This window comes from Medicago sativa, chromosome 7 (assembly GCF_051527215.1).
Source record: "Medicago sativa cultivar Bolivia chromosome 7, Bolivia_mono, whole genome shotgun sequence".
In the NCBI taxonomy this organism is placed as follows: Eukaryota; Viridiplantae; Streptophyta; class Magnoliopsida; order Fabales; family Fabaceae; genus Medicago; species Medicago sativa.
The window spans coordinates 98,992,989-99,014,302 of NC_140755.1; the positions used below are offsets into that span (position 1 = coordinate 98,992,989).

At 32.5% G+C, this 21,314-nt stretch overlaps 3 protein-coding genes and 1 pseudogene across 6 annotated transcripts; 1 reads left to right on the forward strand and 3 right to left on the reverse strand.

The window, feature by feature from the left end:
• Window positions 1–568: 568 nt before the first annotated feature.
• Window positions 569–1,464, forward strand: LOC146911057 (Plant invertase/pectin methylesterase inhibitor superfamily protein). Its single transcript, XM_085724235.1, has one exon. It carries the CDS (start codon window positions 659–661, stop codon window positions 1,217–1,219), a length of 561 nt encoding a protein of 186 aa, XP_085580361.1. The 5' UTR covers window positions 569–658; the 3' UTR covers window positions 1,220–1,464.
• A 1,151-nt stretch (window positions 1,465–2,615) lies between these two features.
• On the reverse strand, window positions 2,616–5,321 carry LOC146911058 (putative pectinesterase/pectinesterase inhibitor 41). The gene is made up of 2 exons (XM_085723764.1): window positions 4,257–5,321; window positions 2,616–3,539 (listed from the first exon to the last, which is right to left on the reverse strand). Exons 1-2 carry the CDS (start codon window positions 5,260–5,262, stop codon window positions 2,845–2,847), a joined length of 1,701 nt encoding a protein of 566 aa, XP_085579890.1. The 5' UTR covers window positions 5,263–5,321; the 3' UTR covers window positions 2,616–2,844.
• A 3,547-nt stretch (window positions 5,322–8,868) lies between these two features.
• LOC146911059 (putative pectinesterase/pectinesterase inhibitor 41) lies at window positions 8,869–12,063 on the reverse strand. The gene is made up of 2 exons (XM_085725755.1): window positions 11,023–12,063; window positions 8,869–9,785 (listed from the first exon to the last, which is right to left on the reverse strand). The coding sequence occupies exons 1-2, from the start codon at window positions 12,020–12,022 to the stop codon at window positions 9,091–9,093; spliced, it is 1,695 nt and encodes a 564-aa protein (XP_085581881.1). The 5' UTR covers window positions 12,023–12,063; the 3' UTR covers window positions 8,869–9,090.
• Window positions 12,064–16,906: 4,843 nt separating this feature from the next.
• Window positions 16,907–17,875, reverse strand: LOC146911060 (zinc finger CCCH domain-containing protein 51 pseudogene; annotated as a pseudogene). 3 transcript variants are annotated; one of them, XR_015019103.1, is made up of 2 exons: window positions 17,727–17,875; window positions 16,907–17,619 (listed from the first exon to the last, which is right to left on the reverse strand). The product of XR_015019103.1 is annotated as a zinc finger CCCH domain-containing protein 51 pseudogene, transcript variant X3 (transcript). The 3 variants fall into 3 exon arrangements; XR_015019101.1 differs by having other exon boundaries at window positions 16,907–17,624; XR_015019102.1 differs by having other exon boundaries at window positions 16,907–17,629; window positions 17,727–17,872.
• Between the last annotated feature and the right edge of the window lie 3,439 nt (window positions 17,876–21,314).

Consider the following 21,314-nt stretch of genomic DNA (forward strand, 5'->3'; position numbering starts at 1 on the left):
TCATTAGATCATTATAAACATTTGATTTTTGTCATCATCACTTCTAAAGCCACACACACAATCACTTCCAACTATCATTTGATCCTCAGTAATTTTCACCAAATTTTCTTGAATTTCATTGCAATAACAATGCAATGTCATATATGACCTTTGACCGCATACATAATCTTCATTCTGCCCTCCACCAAGTCACCAACTCAGCAAAATTAGAAGAACTTTGATACCCATAAGTATGTTTTTTTTATTTAGTTTGTACAACATATTTTATATAACTTTTTCCATTTCTTATAAAAATAATTAACGTAAATTTGTTTAACTCAAAATATACTTTCCATAAATAAACGTGCAATCTAAATCAATCACCAAAAATAGAAAAAGGATGTAAGGTCAAAATTAAGGATGTACAATGCCTTGAGCGTAGAGTGCGATTAAGGGTTCATTTTTTGGTAAAGATCTTCCTCCAAATTAAGGGTATTGAATAACAAACAAATTCCTATTATAGCAAAAAACAAATCACTGGACACCAAATGTACCTCTCTCCCATTATAAAACCATGAAACCTTCCTCTACCATTTCCTCGTGGTTGCACACAACAATCAATAAAAACGCAACTCCGAGAAGAACAAGAAAAATAAGAGACAACAAAAAAAAACACATCATGACAAAACTCTTCTCGGTTTTGGTTATCTGTGTGATTGTATTGGCACACCAAACAGTCGCACAAGAAACCAAAGGTAAAGATTTAATCACAAGGGTATGCGCCCTAGCACAAAAAAACAGCGACCTCTGTGTTGAAGTTCTCTCGTCCGACCCAAAATCCGCAAACGCAGACGACATTAATGATTTGGCAATTATAGCACTAAGAGTTGCTGCTAGAAATGCTTCTGCAATGTTAAACGACGTGAAATCAATGATTGATGATGCTAATTTAGACCCTGAAGTTCAACAAGGTTTGGCTGATTGCAAAGAAAATATATTGGATGCTGAGTCTCAACTTGAAGACACTATTGCTGCTTTGTTGGTTGAATCTGATGTTGATAGTCAGAAATGGTTGAAGGCTGCTTTGGCTGCTATTACTACCTGCGATAATTCTATTCCTGGAAACGATGATGTTTTGTCTGTCAAGAGTAGAACCTTCCGCAGACTCACCAACATTGTTGTTCTTATTACCAGGGCCTTGCCTAAACGTACTTCTTCTGCCCAACCAAGCAAAGTGTAATTTAAATCATCTTTGCTATGTGCTATATTGATCACGCTCATATCCTTGTGAAACTTTATGTGAATCTTATATGATTCTATAGTATTAAAAAGTGTTGTTAACTTTTTGTCTTTATTTTATTTTGTCATGTGAGAAGAATGTAAAACAAAACAAACAGGAAAACTTGTCCTATGTTCATACTCGAGACACTAATATCCCTAAGCTAATTATGATTCATTTAAGAGATTGACATTATTTCTCAACAATTGTTTGTTAAGATACGTACCCCAATATAAGATTTCACTCAAAAAGGATTTGCTTTGATATATAGTTTTGTTATGGCATAGTGAATCCTTCATTCAAATTTTGAAAGTTTTGATTCACATAAATAATTACTTTTCACCGACTTTATCAATATGCAATCATCTTTTTTCCCTTAAGTCCCTATCGTGGATAATAAAGTTTTTTTTTTTTTGCTAAAAAAACTATAAAACATCGACGGAAATTGATGTTTATCGCGAGAGAAAATCCACCGAATATTTCCCGACCGTTTATTTATTTCTATGCATTTCCTAAATTGCACCCATGAATCCCATGTTTTCCGCTGATAAAGAAGTTTAATTGGCTTAATGCTTTTCGTGATTCTCTCGGGATAAAATATCTCGGGATGAATAGCATCTTTGGTGGTACTGCCCAAATTGAGTTCTTTGACTTGTAATTACACAAACTTAGGTTTTTTTTATAAAAAATTTGAGTGGAGTTCTGCAAGAGAACTATAGCTTGGCGGAACCGTAACTTCAGGAAGTAAGCAATGTACTTTTACAAAAAAAAAAAAAAAAACTATTAGATTTGCTTGTTTTTTATTTAACAAATGCAGATAAAATCAAACCTAGTTAAAATGTTAATATGTTAGTAAAAGCTGTGGGAACTAACATAAATTTTTCAAAGTTATACTATTGAAGAAAAAGAAAGAGTCCACTCAAAATACTCAAGTTGAGTTGCACCATTAAATTGAAGGTGCTATAACATCTTTGAGCTAACTATGATTCATATAAAAGATTGACATTTTTCAACAAATGTTTATTACGTTATAGATCATTTGTGCCAAAATATATCGATAAAAAAAACTTTTATTTAGTAATGGTGGTAGTATGATAACACCTCATAAAAAAGTTGTCCTTGCATGATGAAAGGGAGAAAGTAAAATCAAATAAAGGGACATGGGTGAACAAGTCAATACTACGGGGAATTAATGGCCGACGCGTTAATGATATATCTTCAGTTTGACTTATTCATTAACTACTAATGATTGAACAAGTCAATATCCGGGGTTGATGCACAAAAGCTGATCTTAATAATTGTACCAAGAGACAAAGTGCTACTCAATAATTGTTTGTGAAAAGGGACAATCACACGGTAATCAAAATGTGCTTTTATAACAAAATCACATTAATTAAATGAAACGAAACAATTTGCTTAATTCAACATTTGTCGGCATGATCATGTACAATTTACACAAGCAATCGCCAACTTATTTTACAAAGTAGTTATAGTGGAAGGAGAAAACCCAAAAGAAAAAGAACAAAGTGAATGTGTCAATGTTGTAGTAGTAGTATATAGTACTATGTGTCTAATTAAGACATTAATTAATTAATTAAGGAATTAGTGTAAGACACCCCTGTTTGAGGCAACCAATCATCACCAAGCAAGAAATTTGCCACCGTAAAATTAGCTGCATCCGTGGCATTAATCACACGATAGCCTTGCCACGTCACTCTACCATCAGTGCTAGAGCCTGGCCCAGTATTATTAAACTCAGCATAATACAATGTGCTCAATGCAAATTCTCCATCCCAAGCACGCCACCCAGCAACATTAATCACATTATCCATAAATGTTTGCATGTAAACCGTTCTAGAATACTCTTTCCATGGTCTTCCCAAATATGTTGAAACAGCACCATTGCTAGAAGCTAAATCATCGGTTGCTTTAATTGTACAGTTGTGGATTGATGTACCTGTGTCTTGGTTAGGATCTGTTCTTCCTTGTGCAGTGATTGCATTGAATTGTCCACTCATTGGAAGACGTGGATAGAGGTTACAATTTTGGAAAACAACCTTAGCATTTCCGAATATGAAATCTACTGTTCCATAAATGTCACATTCTCTGTAGAATTGTCTTAGTGAATGTGTGTATAACGTGTCTTGGTACCCTTCGAAACTGCAACTGTAAAATGTTGATAAATCTGCCCCGTTTCTAAGTGCCACTGCTTGGTGCTTCACAGCACCTGCTGTGTTACGAATGGTCATGTTCACACCCACGAATCCTTGCCCAACCACAGCTGCAACATTCATAAAATGCTGATTAGATACACGTTCTTTGCAAATGATTCAATTTTTTTAAAACAAGAATTAGTTCCTATATAAAATCTTTACTTGATGTTTGATTTTTTTCTTTCTAGCTATGTACCTCAGTCTTTATTTATAAAACTTTTTTTTTTTATAATATTTTTCAGGTATGTTAAAAAAAATGTTTGGATGTACCGCTAATGTATATATTTTGTGTGTTTTATTACATTTTTTTTTGTTTTATTACAAAATTTCCTTTTGTGCATAAACGTATAAAATGTTTGACTTTTTTTTTTATCTCACAAGACAAAATAATTTAATGTTACATTTTGAAAATAATTATCTAATAATTTTCAATGATAGTTTTTTTTTTTTGACAAGAATTTTCAATGATAGTTACATTTAATATTTATAGAATTTTTTCTCTCTCTCTAGAGAATTATTAAATTGAAAACAGAGGCAGTAATAGTGTATCGTTTTTGACATATTTTAGGGCAATATAAAAAAACAGAATGAATCCCTCCATTATGTGTGAGCCCCACAATAGTTAAATTATTTCTCATAAGAAATGAAGAGAATCTTAACCAGTAAAAATGTCTTTAAGTTTTAGTTTTTTTTAGGTACAATAAAGTTTTTTTTAATATATAAGTTTTAGTAAAATATATTGATATATTTGATGAAAAAATATAGAACTGGAAATGTATAATTACCGAATGTTGGGGAGCCGAATGTGGTCCAGCCATCAACAACACTGTGATTGCCAGTGATAATAGTCTTGTTAATACCATCTCCAATCATCATCAAAAAAGTCTTTTTCTTATCAATAGTAACATATTCTTCATAAACACCAGCAGTAACATAGATCAAAAAATACCCATCGCTAGAAACAGATTTATTTGGAGCTGCAGCAATAGCATCATTAATCGTAGTAAAGTTTCCACTTCCATCTTGACTAACCGTCACAATATCTCTCACCACAACATCCTCACCAACTTGATCACTCTGAAGAAGTTTCCTCCGACTAACTGACTCATAAATCGCGCGTGTTTTGCTCGTCATCTTAAGCGGTAGACGCCCGTTTTTAAATCCTTTGTTAGAGTGTTTGGAATTTTGAAAGGCGGTTTTATTGGTTTTGGGATTAACCCAACCTTTAGTAAAGAAAGCAAGAGAGACACTATAGAGTTTGGTGTCATTAGAAAGTGGAATTGTGAGTCCATTTCGAAAACTCCAAGCTGAAGATGTGTCTTTAAGACCATCCAAACATGTTTGTTGGTTTGTCAGAATCGCGCTGAGCAATGTTTGGATATTTTCTCCTTGTAAACTTGGAAGAAACTTTGTTGTTTTGTTAACAGTTTGAAAAGAGTTTGAAAGGAAATCAGAGTTGAGGTCGCTGAGCGATTGGCAATCTTGTAGTGCTCGCACAGCGGTGGTGGAAAGAGTGGAGCGACGTTGGAGATATTTGTTGATTAGGTTTGAGAATTGTCGAGATTGTGATAGTGATTTTTTGACTGAAAATCGACCATAATCATAAACGTTAGCTTTTTGAGGTGGGAGAATGGATTTGCAATAGGTTGGGTCAGGGGTGGATTTGCATGCTGCTCCTGGTGAGATAGGTGTAATTGGATTTGGACTAGTACCGGTGTTTTGTGAAAATGCTATAGAGACAGATAAAAGAATGAGAAATATTGAGAGGGTATTACATAGCTTGGAAGCCATATTGGTTTTTTTTTTTTTTTTTTTGCTGATATATGTGACACAAGAATGTTAGTGCTAGTGATTTGGAAACAGAGGTTGTCACATTCAATTTATAGTGGAGAGGGGTGCAATTATTTTGACTAGGGATAGAGACATGTCAAATTTTACGTATTACAATTAACTGCTGCAAAAAGTTGACCATTATTGTAATTTTGAAGTATAGAAGCATGTATAGTCAACCTTGTCAATGAACATACAGACTATACTACTACTACTACTAGTATGGAATATGGAATATATGGCACTTCTAGGAAATTGGAGAAATTATCAATTTGTTTCACACTAAGATTTCTAGATTAATTTGGTATTTTGATTAATGGAGTGGGTGGTGATTTAATTAATAGGTGACTGATCTACCAAATCCTTTGTCCTGCCTACTACGGAGTAATATATTTCAAAAACTCCAAATACTTTGTCCTATGTCCATATTTCAAACATTTCAAAAACTCCAAATACTTTGTCCTATGTCCATATTTCAAACGAGCTTAGCAAATGTCAAATGTTTTGGATAATAACAGCATGAGAGTGATACAATTTAAGATTTTGTTGTTATTCTTTTCAAAAAGAAGATTTGTAGGCATTAACTTTACTAATTTTTTTACTATTTTTATTGATATGCTCTGTTTAACTTATTTATTTATTTATTTTCTGATGAAGAGAAAATGAAAAACGAAAACAAACAAGGTAAAATAAAAGAAACCAAGCTAGCTGATTAGCAAAATTTGATATTCATGTTAATTTGATGGCTTTTTAGTAGAGGAAAGTTTAAAACTATTTGTTTCGATATAAAAAAGAGTTTCACAATATTCAAAAATCAAAGTTGAAGATAGTTTGAAAACAACATACATATTCCACAAATCAACGAGACAACTTTTAAAAAAGATAAAATCATAAGGGTTCACACAAGGTCAACTCGGATAATACCTTAAAAATGGAATTATATGAACTTGTGATTGGTACGCTAGACAATTTTGAAAAAAAAATCAACACATTATGAGTTTTTATTCAGAGTTTTAAGTAAAGTGTTATTTTAGTCTCTCATTTGTAATTTTGGTTTTCTTAAAATTTGAGAGAATACTTATTATCTACTTTGTCGATAAATTCAAATTTGAATTTCAAATAAAAACTATAAAATGAATATATTGTTCTAGGATTTAAATGATATACATTCTCAATATAAATCAATTTCACACTTCTATCCAATATGCATTATTGTTGTTATATTACCACTTTTTTATAACATGCATTATTGTTTTGTTATATTACCACTCTTTTATTCAAGTATTTAAAATTTAATAATGTAATATAGAAAGACGTTCTCTCTACCAAGATGGCGTTGGAAGAGTTGACAACATAACACTCCTAAAAAATTTGATGCATGGAATAGTACATTTATGAGATAGTCCCATTAAAAAAAATGTCAGGATTTCTCTTTAGAGTCGTTTAGAGTTGCCTGCTTTGCTTTAGTTGAGTTTAGACTTTGTTTTCATAAGATAACTTGCAGCACAAGTTATCTAGTTTTTTACTTTCATTGTTGATGCTTTACTATAAATAAGCACCCCTTGTATTTAGTTTACTTGAATGAAACCAATATTTTCACCTTACAAAAAAACAAATATCTTTCTATCTGCTCGAAGATTAGTTAATGCCTTAAACCGTGGTGCTATTTTAAAACAAATGGGGTTAACCATCATAATTGGGTTAACTTGCACTTCTAAGAGTAAGACTATCGGCATTTGTAAAGGATTTTGACTTTTTTCATGTATGGTAAGTAGTAGTAGTATTTTATTGGCCGGCTTTAGTTTACACTTTCGTTATAAAAACTAATCAAAAGATAAATTTATACTCCCACTTGATTTGGCCATTAGCTCTAACGGTTTACTCTATTCATAAAAAATAAGGTCGTCGGGTCCTAGGCCTAAAATGATTGGTCGTAATTCACTTGGAAAATTTGGCAAATTAGATATGAAGATAGTTTTGTTTTGTGTTTTATTTTGACTTAATGCGCAAATAATAATATCTTTTCCAAGTCTATGCAGCCAGCTGTTTGGTTTGGTGGGGCCATTTTGGAAGCGGTGTTTGGCCTTAGCTAACACGTTGATGAAATTCTTCAAGTTTCAATATTTGCCAAATTTTGCAAGCTGGGATGGGATGGATCAATAACACGGCAATGAGTCAGAAGAAAAGACTCTGAAGTCAGTCATAACCGTTAAGGCTTCACTCACAGATACCAATTGTTTGAAAAAATAGACACCGCCTGCCCTGGTTCAACCTTTGAATTTGGAATAAGACGCGGATACTAAGGAAATTAGTAAACTCCAATGGGTGTAGAATGGTTCAAATACCCTTCATTGCATGATTAAATTTAGGACGAGTTTGACAAAATCATATTGAGTCATCGTAATTTTACAAAAACTACACTTTAGAATTTCTATAAAATCATAAGGTCACAAAGATTTTAACAAACTCACTGTAATACAAAAGATTATCTTATTAGCTCATGACCATATAAAATCTTTTATCCATTCATTTGTATGTTGATTGGAAGTGGACCAAAAGACAACTTTTACTCACCGGAAGGGCGGTGTACCCGAGAGGACTTCAAAACTCAAGTCATTAAGGTTTGAGGAGAGCCTATGAGTTTAACCTAAACCACTTAAGGGTGTTATATCTTTCACCAAGGGGAGAGTCCTTTATATAAGTGACATGTGATGGACTCATAAAACAATTATACGATTGCAATATATCCGATGTGGATTATTGATTGTTGTCCGATTTCGATTTTTATCAAAAAACTATTATTAGATCACGAGATTTCGGTTATCTAGACAACTAAATACGGTGTGGTCTATAAAATTGATGACAATTCTTTGTAAATTGGAGGGTGTTTTTTGGCCAAATTTGGTCTTGGCATGGTACGAAACATGTATTATTATAAAATTATAGTTCTTGACTATTTTATAATTTATATAAGAAATGGTTATTAGAAGTAGTTCAATAATGCTAGGAACTAAATATTTAAAATTAAACTGAACTAGAAATGGTCAATACCCATTTGAAAAAGAAATTTCCTAAATGGAACATGATTTTAAAAAATTGAATATTTAAATTAAAATGATTTCAAAATATTTTGTTAATTAACCTCTTAAGGCTTCCTCTATGTTTCTTGCATATCTCCCCTCTTTTCTCTGGTTTCCTCCTCCCTTTCATATGTAATGAATAAATTCAATTATTTATTCATGAGTGGTTTCACAAACAACTGAGAATCTAGTTTGGTGTGTTTGGGAAATTTGACAATTTGGCCCTGTTTAGTAGAGATTGTTTATTTTAAAAAAGGTAAATAAGATATTTTTATATTTCTTCAAAAAAAAAAAGAGATTATTATTTATTAGAGGGACAATAATTATGGTTCAACCGCTCTAGCTTATAAGAAAATCTTATAACCATTCTTAAGAAAATTTAAACCTATTTTTTGAAGAGTTAAAGTTACAAAATCAAACTCTTATCATTAAGCTGATATGTCACGGACAAAGAAATTATTCTAGAATTATTTGTTACAATAAGCACTTTTGAAGCATTTTTGTATTTTTAAATAGCAAAAGATGTATTATAAGAGGAGTAGAAAAGGTAACACCTAAATAGAGAATTCCCCTGAAAATGAGAAAGTTGTAATGCATATTATTTAATAATTTATAATTGCACAATAGAGAAGCTTACACACAATAGAACTAAAGGAATTACTAGTAATCTTTGCTGATCTGATTTTATATACTAGTTTGTTCTGTTTAGCTATATGATCAATCCACTCAAGTATGAAACACCAGTTTGAGGCAACCAACTATCCCCATCCAAAAAGTTATCCACTGTAAAATTAGCAGCATCAGTAGCATTAATAAGATGATAACCAATCCAATTCACTCTCATACTAGTATCTGAACCAAGTCCTGTATTATTATACTCTGCATAATATAATGTGCTTAATGCAAAATCCCCACTCCATTCACGCCAACCAGAAGGATTTATCAAACTGTCCATAAAACATTCCATATAAACTGTCCTTGAGTACTCCTTCCATGGCCTACCAAGGTATGTTTTCACTGTACCAATCAACGGAGCCAAATCATCACTAGCTTTTATAGTTGCATTATGTATAGAAGTTCCTGTGTTTTGATTTGGATCTGTTCGGCCTTGAGCGGTTATAGCGTTGAATTGTCCACTGCTGGGAAGTCGGGGATATATGTTGCAAGATTGTAAAACAACTGCAGCATTTCCAAATATGAAGTCAACTGTTCCATAGATGTCGCATTCGCGATAAAATTGTCTCATGGAATGTGTGTACAAAGTATCTTGATAGCCTTCGAAGCTGCAGCTGTAGAAGGTGGACAAATCAGCTCCGTTTCTTACCGCGACTGCTTGGTGTTTGCTTGGTCCAGCCGTGTTGCGAAATGTTATGTTAACCGCTAAGAACCCTTGTGCAACCACAGCTGCAAGTATATCATAAAGTGAGCATAAAGGATTATTCAAGCACATGTACAAAATTTATACAACAAATTCAAACTACACATTATACCAAGAAATACACTTTGAGGTAGTAATCTAGATGGATGATTTTGTAAGGTAGTAATCTAGATGGATTAAGTGTGATTTTATAAAGGAGTAAAGAAAATGACTTATGAATGGATTAAGTGTGATTGAATTTAGGCTAGCATAGAGAAACGTTAAACCAATAAAAAAAGTTGTATGCATGAACTACCAAATATCCCTTATAAAAAAAACTTACTAAATATCGACCAAGAGATGATCATATATACTTGAATTTGATCAAATTAAATAGAAAATCACAATAAAATAGTATTAAAACAAGCACTATTAAAAATATACTCACTCTGGTCATGGTCAACAATTACAAAAATAACATAGACTAAGAAGTTTTGATGATCCATAAAAAAAATGTTTATTTGATATTATATATTTGAAATGTTATTTCATATATATACATCTCTATCATTAAATATTTATATTCAACTGTTCTATGTCTCGAACGTGATTGACAAAACAATACGTGCCAGCGTTCAAAAGAGTAGTCAAACTTTCAAAGTCTTGTTTAACAGAAAACACGAGAGGGTAGATGTGAAGTTTGAATAATCTTACACATTAGTTGTCATGATGTTGTAGTCGGTGAGAAAGAGCATTTCCCTATTTTATATTAACTATATAAGTTTTCAGTATTTCTTTTTCCAGGAAAAGTTTTTAGCATTATATATCTTGCATTTAATAGAATTATATAGTTTTTTTTTAGCAATTAATGCACTCTCAAATGACTTTATTTTTTTTTTATAATAAGGACAACAAAATACACCTATTTTTTTTTCCTTATAATACGGTTCATGCATTTTATTTTTTGAGGGAGGGTCATATATTTTATTATTTGTCAATAACCACATAATCCTAAATACATGTGATAAATTAATTTTCATGCATGCTATAAGTAAGGAATAATTCATGTTTAAGTAAAGTGGTTATGAGAATCAATTAGTCAAGATAATACTAGTTTTTAAAAAACTCAACGTGACTTTTGATGCTAGCTAGCTTTTGATTGGTTTAACTCTAAGCGTACTCATGCGCATGGATACGTGTTGCTTGTAATATTAATGACATCAATCAATTATCGTATACTTGACTTGAGTTGAGTATAACTAAATTAACAAATGTTTTGCTTACCAAATGTTGCTGAATTGAACGTTGTAGAACCATCAATAACATTATGATCACCAGTGATAATCGTTCGATTAATCCCATCTCCAACCATCATCAAGTACTTCTTGTTTTTGGGTATAGATACATACTCTTGATACACACCCTCAGTAACAAAAATCAGAAAGTAACCACTACTAGCAACCGTGTTATTTGGTGCAACGTTTATAGCATCATTAATAGTTGTAAAATTTCCACTTCCATCTTGGTTAACAATCACAATTTCACTTACCGTAACACTTTCATCAATTGTTTGAAGTAACTTTCGCCCATGACGATTTCTAGCTGAATCATAAATAGCACGTACTTTATCTGACATTTTCAACGGTAAACGACCGTTGTGAAAATTCAAATGTCTTCCATTTTGTGACCATGATATTTGTGTTTTTTTGTCACCAACCCAACCCTTTAAAAATAGAGCAAGGGACACACTATGAATCTTTGTATCATCGGAAATTGTTGATGAAAAATCATTAATCACCGTTTGATCCGAAGATGCGGTAATTAAACCATCTAAACAAGTTTGTTGGTTTGTTAAAACAGCACTAAGCAAGGTTTGAAATTCTTCACCTTGAGAAATGGGAAGAACATTGCTAGTTTTATTAGCAGTTTGATGAGTGTTTGTTAAGAATTCGAAATTTTGTTGAGCTAGGAATTGGCAATCTTTAAGAGCGGAAATTGTGGGTTGTGACAAAGATGATTTATTTTGAAGATGAGAAGGTACTAAGTTTAAGAATTTGCGGGATTGGGATAAGGATTTTCGGATAGAGAAACGACCATAGTCAATTACGGTGCCGTTTTGGTTAGCAAGTAGAGTTTTGCAAAAAGGAGGGTTTACGGTGGACTCGCAGATTGTTTGTGGTGGGACCTTAGAATTATCAGCTAGGGATGATAATGGTAATGATGTCAAGATGGAAAGTGAAAGAGAAAAGCAGAGTGTAAGAATGGAAAAGTTCTTGAAAGCCATTTTTTTTAAATATGAAGAAATTGAATTAGGAGTTGTTTTGTACTTAGTTAGAAGGATTATGGGTGTTTATATAGGCGAGAGGAAGATTAGATCTTAAGAAAATTAGTGATGATAATCTAAGATTGAAGACATTGCATGTTAAAAATGTCAACCAAAAGGAATCTATATATGCATTTGCTTGATTTTGATTCCGTGGCATGATCACCATGCATGGAGGCAAGCAATTAAATGGCCACCAACCAGACATTATAATATGGGTCACGTTAACTTGTGCCCTTAGGGCACATGTTAAGCAACCTAAATAGAGCAATTTTGCATTGGAAAACACAATATAACAACTTTTAAGAAGTTGAATGCACGCATTTTAATGTGTATTTCTATAATGAGTATCTTAACATGTGCCTTGAGGGCACAAGTTAACATTAACCTTATAATATATATATATATATATATATATATATATATATATATATATATATATATATATATATATATTTCATTGAAATAGTATTGAAGATTCATTGAGTTTAGTTTTTGAAGATCCGTGGACTTCACTTTTTGAGTGCTTGACCGCAAATAAAAACATACTTTCTCAGTACTTCATTATGGAGTAACATTATATCTTAGTCCTTTGATATATATAAGATCATCATCAATTTTCCACACATATAAATTACTTCTTTGCACATATAAATTTATACTAATTGAGAAGCACAAATTTGTTTTCTACTACTTCATATTATATTCTTAAATGCATGAGTAATTATGAAAAAGTAACACATTTTTTTTTTAAATTTTAGTGTTACAATTACTTTTCTTAACATCCGTGAAATTACAGGAGGTTTAGCCGTTTAGAGCATCCAGAATAAAGATATATTGTTGGGTATGTAAGTGATTTTCATTTGAACGCATCACTTGTCTATAAATATTTTTAATGATAGTACATAATAAACACTCGATAAATTCAACTCAACACTTTAAAAAAAAAAATCTAAATTGGTCTCACTAATAACCTATTAGGTGCTTAATCTTTTGATGTTAAGACTCCCCTATTATGGATGGTCATATAATAAAAGACAGAGGGACTACCCAATAATATTTTTCATTATGTAGGCATGGCAATCAACCATGAGAAGTGCTACCCAATCAACCATAATAGTATATCATAATAACCGTAAAAAATGCTACCCAAATTATTGTCCTTCTTGAGAAATAGCATTTTTTTTCTGTATTAATCAGCACTTAATTCCTCTAACCCCAGTATCTTAAAAAAAAAAAAATGGTCTTAAAAGTAACTACAAATCATTATATTTGTAATATAAATAACACATATCATTAACTAAATTAAATCCACACAACGAAAGAGTTAAGTGGGTGGAATTTTGTTTATTACACCTATTTATAGTATATGGATTTTCTTTGTGTATATTATAGGGTATGCAGTCTTTGACCAACTTGGCATCCCAAATTACTTACTTCTATAGTGTATGTTTTGTTCTATAGCTACTTGCGATATAAAAATATTGTGTCATTGTGTGTAATTTTTTATAGTATACAGAGTGTCTTATGGTTAAAGTTATGGGGGAGATATAGTCCACACGGTTTGGTCTGGATGTTGGCGTGAGCCATAATAGCTAGTTAGAATATATGTTCCATATGTTTTTCTTTTATCTTATATTGTGCTGTACTTGCACTCGAATTCAAATTCAAATACCTCATGTATTTCTTTTCTATATTTTGTTGTACTTCACACACTAAAAAAAAAGGTGTTTGTGTGCATAGAATCTATTGATTAACTGCAATTTGCATTTAAATTGTCAAAATTGATAACATGGGATGCTTAAGTTAGTCAGTACGACTGAATAAAAATATAAAAAACTACCTTCACTTTAAAATATCATTATTTACTGAATTATTAAAAATCTCTCTAACCATGTGTAAAAGAACCACTAGTAATTAGAAAACACTGTTTATTTTGTTACTCACAGTATTGCCTATAAAATACACCATCCGGTCACTAATATAAGCAAAAATTTGATTTTTAGATTCATTCATTAAATTACGTATGTAGTCTTTATTATAGACTACATACGTCATTTAACGAATGAATCTAGAAATCAAACTTTTGCTTATATTAATGACCGGAGGGTGTACTACTTATTTTTGTTACTCGCTATAAACTCCAACCCCCAATTGCATGCATTGTGTATATTGACCGAATCCTCTGTGACAGCTTTTGGTCTTTCAAATACCTCGTGGAATTTATTTGAATTGTAGTAAAGTCTTCTAGCTATAAATTGAACAATTCTTGCAACTATACACATATAATACGTGATCCAGAATGGTGAAAAAGCGACAAAGAGTAATGCAGTTTGGATGTTCAGTCAAGAAAGTTTATTAGAAAAATGTCCAAATATATATATTAAGGAACTCAGGACTGCAATGCCATATTTTCTAACAAGGAGAAGCATCATCATTTCGGTCAAAGTTTTTGCACCCTAGCAGGATAATTTCCTAATTAAATATAATTGTGATTGTGATATAACGTGTGTTAGAAAAAATTTAAACAGTTGCAGTTATTTTACGATCAACATTAGAAACTAGAAAATACAATTTAATTGTTACAGTCTAACAAATCCTTTTGTTGACAAATTCCAGTGACAGCTTAGCCACGAAATACCTCGGTTAGAAGTCCACTTCCTTTATAGTTTTTTAAATATACAATTTCAATTTTTTAAAGAAATTATGAGTAACAAAATAATTATGTTATCTATTTCTTTTAAATAAAATCTGTTATATTATATATGTTTTTTAGGGTTAAATATGTTTTTGGTCCCTATAAATATACAAACTTTTTGTTTTAGTCCCTCTAAAAAATTTCTTCCACTTTTAGTCCTTAAAAAAATGTTCAATCTTCATATTTAATTTGGTCCTTACTTTTAAGTCCACTTATATGTAGCCTTCATATTTTGAATGAAATTTTGTAGGAATGTTAAGAATATTATAAGAATCTCTTTTAAAAAAATATATTAGATTTTTTTTTTAAAAAAAACATGAATTTTTAAGTGGCAAAAACAAAAAAATTCATTTTTTTTGGGAAAGATTCTTATAATATTGTAAACATTCTTAAAAAATTTCATTCAAAAACACGAAAGCTACACATGAGTTACTTAAAAGTAGCGACCAAATACGAAGATTGAGAATTATTTAGGGACTAAAAGTGGAAGGATAATTTTAGACCAACTTAAACGAAAATTTGCTATATTTATAGCGAACAAAAACATATTTAATTGTCTTTTTTATACGAAAGTTATGTTATATATGTTAGCTAACTTAAATTAAGTTTGTATTTTTACAATTTCAAATATTTACTATTTTAAAATATTCTTTTTTTTGGTTACAAAAGAGCAAACAGAAACAGGAAAAGAAAAAGGAAAAAAAGGAACAGAAACAGAAACTAACAACTAGCTCCTAACATAGTAAGTGCCTTGCGCATCAGCTGAAAGCAGAGGAAGGAGATCAGCTGGAGGCGATTCATGTACGACAAGATGAGCATCTGCATTAGCACCAAATTTAGCAAAGAAATCCGCACATTGATTCCCCTCTCTTAGAGTGTGATGAAGAGAGATATTTCGCTCAACTAGCAAGTCTTTAATATTCTGAATTAGAACGGCATAGATGTGGTATCTCGGGGTGACAGTTTTGATAAGATTAACAGCAAGGAGGGAGTCCGAGTAGCACATAACCTCTAATTTCAATTGATTTACTTTTTTTTAGATTATATAAAATATCAGAGCTATACATATTTTTGAAAATTAATTATTAGTATATATATTTATAATTTGATATCAAATTCTATATTTTTTGTTTATAATTTATATTTTATTAGGTTTCAATTTTTATACTTTCAAAAATTAATTTTTATAAGGGAAATGAGTAAATTAATATTTTATCATATCGTGTTGATTTCTAGCTCAACTTGTATTCAGAATATACACATTTCAACTAGAGAGACAATACACAGTTTATAAGGGAAATGAGTAAATTGTTATTTTGAATGTGAAGTTTTTTTCTTCTTTTTTTAACTAGTGCATTGGAAGCACTAGTTAACACGACCTTATAATATATATTCAAAAATCGGTAATTTATTCTTTTTTTAGGGGTAATTTATTCTTAACTAGAGATTAATTTATTTTCAAGTAATGATTTTTTTTTACAGGATATGCGGTTAACTTGATGATGAGAGGGAGGAGTTAAAACCACAGTGATAAGGAAATGGTTTGATCTCCACCATTTGCTCGATAAATTTCCTCTCTGCATTGTACATTTCTTTTCTTCTAGAGAATCATTTTTGCTAATATTTCACCATAATAACTATTTTTGCATTATATATTCCTTTCCCATGTTAGAGGAAGAGAGGAGGAGGAAATTACAAGGAAGTTGGAGGATAAGGATGTTATGTTAGAACTGGTGGCATATATGGAAAAACAGAATTATGAGTGAGAATCCAACCACAATACAATAATAGCTTAGAATGACAATAATTGGTGAGTACACGTCCCTCCAAGAATGCCTTGGATCTCTCCTTCCCTATCATTCATTATTCCAAATTAACTAACTTCCCTCTCTTCTCTTTTCCATAACTTCCTATTTATTACAATTCATTCATATATAAAACAAAATACACATAACTGTCGCATATAGCCTAACAAAGGAATCCTCCTTAATAATAATGGATAATTACCATCAAAACCTTTTCCTACTAGGTGGGATCAGCTATTTAGATAAAACAACCCAATAATTCCATTCTCATAATCAGTCAAACAGAGAATTGAGATTGAGGAAAGACATAAAACAATCAAAAGAAAAGGAAGAATAGCAGTCTTTCAAAGGGTTCTCCTTTCATTCACAAAATCAAATGTACAGGATTATATTTGCTATCCTTCTTTCTCCATACATGACTTCCCTCTAATTAACCAACTACCCTAACTACTTTTACTCACTTTCATTATCTTTAATCTTCCTCTACCTCCTCAATTTACGTAGATACCAAAACAGACAAACAAATTAACCATCAGCGCACCCTCCTCTTCTCGGCTTCATTCCATTCTTTGTCCAACTGCCACCCGGACTTGTAATCGCCTCGGTCGTGAAGAAACTTGCATGAATCGCCGTAGCCACAATACCCGGTCTCCTTGAAGTCTTTGCATATGTCAGGTTGATAATCGATTCTTGATGAAACTCTAATATAAGTGGAAGGTCTGAGAGGACCGTGTGAGTGTGACCCACGGATGGAACTTGAAAAATGAGTCTCAGTCTCCAAAGTTGCTGTTGCTTTGCTATCATGTTGAACTTGAATCTCTTTTGAAGACTTAAAATGAAAGATGGGCTTCTCGGATTCTTCATTACTGTCAGCCTTCTTCATGTTCTTTTTCTCAACATTCATCATCAAAGAATCTTCATCCTCATTATCTTCTTCATTCTCACTACTTCTCTTCCTCAAATTCTTCTTAGCACCAACTTTTCTAAACAACCCACACACTGAAGAAGCAGGTTTGGCCTCAGAAGAATCTTCCATACTAATAAGCTAAGCTAAGCTAAGCTAAGCTGCGATGATTAAAAAACCCAAATCAAATTGAGATGACTAAAAGTGTGGACTATAGACACGATTGTGTTGCTGTGAGCTTATCAAAAGAAACCTAACCTGCTGGCTGGGTACTGTTAAGGATAACAGCGATGCGTTGTGAAGGAAATTGAAATTGGGGAATCGGAGCGCAACCCTCAAGCTTATGCGTTGTAACGATGCGATTGAAATTGGGAAATTGGGGATTCTGAAAACCTAAAACTAACTATGTTGTATTTGTATTGTAGCTAGCTAAGCTAGTTGGTTGTGGCCCAATTGGCGAGCCCAGTTTTTTATTTAATAATAATTCATTTTATCTATTCTTTCTATTTTCTATTTATGAAATTTAACATTTTATGTCTTTTGTTTCAACCTCCCCTTATTTTTTTCTCTCTTAAAACAAATTAAAACAAACTCACTCGATAAAACACACTAACTTAATCTTTTTAGAACTTTTTTAGACAAAACATACAATTCCCCCATAAAAAAATAATAATCTAATTCAACACCATAAAATCACTTATTTGAAACTTGAATCATAACCTAATTTGGAGGAAAAAAAATCCTGAAAATACATCATTAAGGAGAGAGTAATACATAATTGTCATCGTGAGCTTAACTCAGTTGGTATGGATAATGCATTAATATATGCAAGGTCCGGGGTTCAAACCCGACCACCACAAAAAAAAAGTAATACATAATTAAAGATATAATAGAAAAAGTAACATTAACTATTCATTGATATTGACTTTAGCTTCTTCAAAAAAAATTATTCACTGATATTATAATTGATTTTAGGATAATATTTTTCTCAAAACGACTTATAATTTAGGTCAGAGGGAGTAATAATTTTTTTAATTAAAAACTAACAAATGTTGAAGCTTTTTACATAAGAACCTAAAACTATTTTTAAGGGAGAGGGGGAGGGGGTAAGCTATACCAGTGGCTCCAGCCACTGGTGGAGAGGAAATAGGGGTGGAGGAAAGAGGGGGGATGGGAAGAAGAAAACAACGCTACTGATAGGACATACCAGTAGCTTTGCTGTTGGAGGGGAAACAGATGGGCCATAAGGGCCTCTAGGGAGCAAGAGATCATGATGGTCAAACTTACACCCAGACAGACCAACCTCAGACCCAGACTGACCCCTTCCCCATTGACTGATCATATAATCCCTGATGGATTTCCAAAGTGGCCTCTTTCTATGAAAGGCCAACGATGGAAACACATCGTTGTAGAAGGAAGAGGAGAAGAGGGTGTGAGAAATTGTGAGGAAATGAGCCTATTTATAGGGAGGGAGGGTAAAAAAAAGGGTGTGAAAGCCATTAATTCAGTCCAAAAACGTAAACATGTTTTTTGACTTGACCATCCTTTGAAAACGTTTTCTATGTGGTGCAAACCACCGGCCAAAAGCTTCTGATGCAGTCCGAAAAATATAATCCGGAATACACACGTGGATTTCGGATTATATTTTCCAGAAAAATACGATCATGGTGAAACAAAGGGAAACTTGGCCTTTCTGTAGGGTGATGGATGGTTCGGATTTCGAAATCTGGAAAGTATCAGCATTGGATTCTTTTGGGTGATCCACATTGCACCAAGAGTTTACGTGGTCCACAACACCCAGATATCTCTATAAATAGGGGTCCATGTTTCATTACAAGTAAACTACACCTGGAAAAAAAAAATCATGGAATTCTCTGGCTTTGATCCGAACACCAAGCTAGCGGCAGTCTACTACACCGGGGGAAAACAACCCCATCTGTTTAGGATTCGCAACGATGTCACCCTCTCAGGGCTGAAGGTTGAGCTGGATCAAATCAACCGTCAACTCAACCACAGAGACACGAGGAGGGTGGTCAGTGTTGAATATTGATGTATTGTCCGACTCAACCGGATCTCTTCGGTTCAGCGGGATGAAACTCACAAACGACGACGACGTGAGAACCATGTTCTCTGTCTTTGGTCAACACAGTACTAGAGGACCGATCAAGTTGGACGTTTCGTTGGTTAGATCTACTGAACAAATTCTGAAAAGTTTGAACCGACCCAGGAATTACGAAGAGATCATGGCTCTGCTGGAGGGACCAGGTGAAGAAATTAGTTTAGGTGATCCGTGAGAGTGTGCCATGTTTTAATTAATCACGTGTTTTATGTTGTTTTAATTACGTGTTTGTTATGTGTTGTTGCATTATGTTTTGAATAATATATATATTATTTAAACTTTCATTATGTTTTAATTTACGTCATAGATGTAGATAAAATAACCATAGATATGCAGTCCGGATTATGAAATTCGGATTCACATAGGGCGTAAGTGTATTCCGTATTACTAAATTCGTAGTACTTCAGCATATGATCCTTTTGTATAGACCACATTGCACCAAGAGTTTATGTGGTCCACAACATCCAAGAACCTCTATAAATAAGTGCTCTCTGGTTTTTAGCTTCAATACCATCAAAACACACAACCACACCAAAGAAAACCATGAAAATTTCTGTCATTAAGCTGAGGATCTTTCTCACGCGGTCACAAATAGATAGCTCTCTATTTGACTGCGTCCGCGTGATGAAGATCATCCGCATGCTGGCAAAAATATATAGATACAAAGAGGTTGCTCTATATTTGAATATCAAGAGGTTTCTATGAGTTAGATCTTGCTGCCTACGAGATGAATATGTCATTTGGCAAGGCAGCAGGATCTAACTCAAAGAAATCCTCTTGAAACACCTTGCCTTTCTTCATTATGTTGCATCATTTCTGTTATTATGGTTTTTTTTTAACTTTTTATTTTTCTTATGTTGCTTCTATTTATGTTATGTACCTTTGTTCTATTTCTTTCCAAGCCATTCGCCACGAAAAGAAGGGCCTGATGCAGTCCGGATACTTAAATCCGGACAAACTTCATGTCTTTCGGAATATAAAATCCGGAACACCTCAGTTTCATTTTGGCCGGTGACATTTCTACAAAGGTTTGGACGGTTAGTGGGGTGTTTAATGATTTTTGCACGGTTTAGGTTATGTAACACGTTTTATTTGACTGTAATTAAGATCTATGACTGATTTAAAGCTATAAAAAGGCTTGGATCTTCACCAATTTCCTTCATTCTTCTTCACCTTCTTTCTTACATTTTCTTCAAAAAAAATTAGTTTTTTAGGTAGCTTTTAGGTGTATCTGTGGTGTCGTGGTCATTGTTCACCGTTCATACGACTCCTGCAATTGCATTGCAGCTTATGCGGGTGTTGTATAACGGTCAACAGAGACCCTTGACAACAAAGAAAGACACAAAATATTCATATCGTATTTGTTCGAATTTTATTTTTCAGAAACACGAACAATCTGGTTCGGATTTTATTTTTCGGACCAGGGGTATTATTGAAATTTTTGCAAGGTGCGCGAGAAGGCAGCATAGTGGAAAAAGTAACACTCTAATAATAAAGTCTGCTTTTTGAGTTAAAAAAATAAAATATAAATAAACCCAAAATCCAGCCAAACTTAAATTGAATTATTTTATAAAAGAATTAAGAAACCCAAAAATAAAATAAAGGTTTCTGCCCAAAGTTGGGACTTTTTCAGACAAAGCATACAATTCCTCAATTTAAAATAATAAATACCAAATACATTAATTATTTAAAATTAGATATATTAATTATTTAATGTATTTAAAAAA

Bases quoted from the DNA above. Each gene is read 5' to 3' on its own strand.
- LOC146911059 (XM_085725755.1), bottom strand. From the start codon at position 12,022: ATGGCTTTCAAGAACTTTTCCATTCTTACACTCTGCTTTTCTCTTTCA. The intron at 9,786-11,022 runs GTAAGCAAAACA...ATATACTTGCAG, and splicing joins GTTCAATTCAGCAACATTTG to CTGTGGTTGCACAAGGGTTC.
- LOC146911058 (XM_085723764.1), bottom strand. From the start codon at position 5,262: ATGGCTTCCAAGCTATGTAATACCCTCTCAATATTTCTCATTCTTTTA. The intron at 3,540-4,256 runs GTAATTATACAT...TGAATGTTGCAG, and splicing joins ATTCGGCTCCCCAACATTCG to CTGTGGTTGGGCAAGGATTC.
- LOC146911057 (XM_085724235.1), top strand. From the start codon at position 659: ATGACAAAACTCTTCTCGGTTTTGGTTATCTGTGTGATTGTATTGGCA.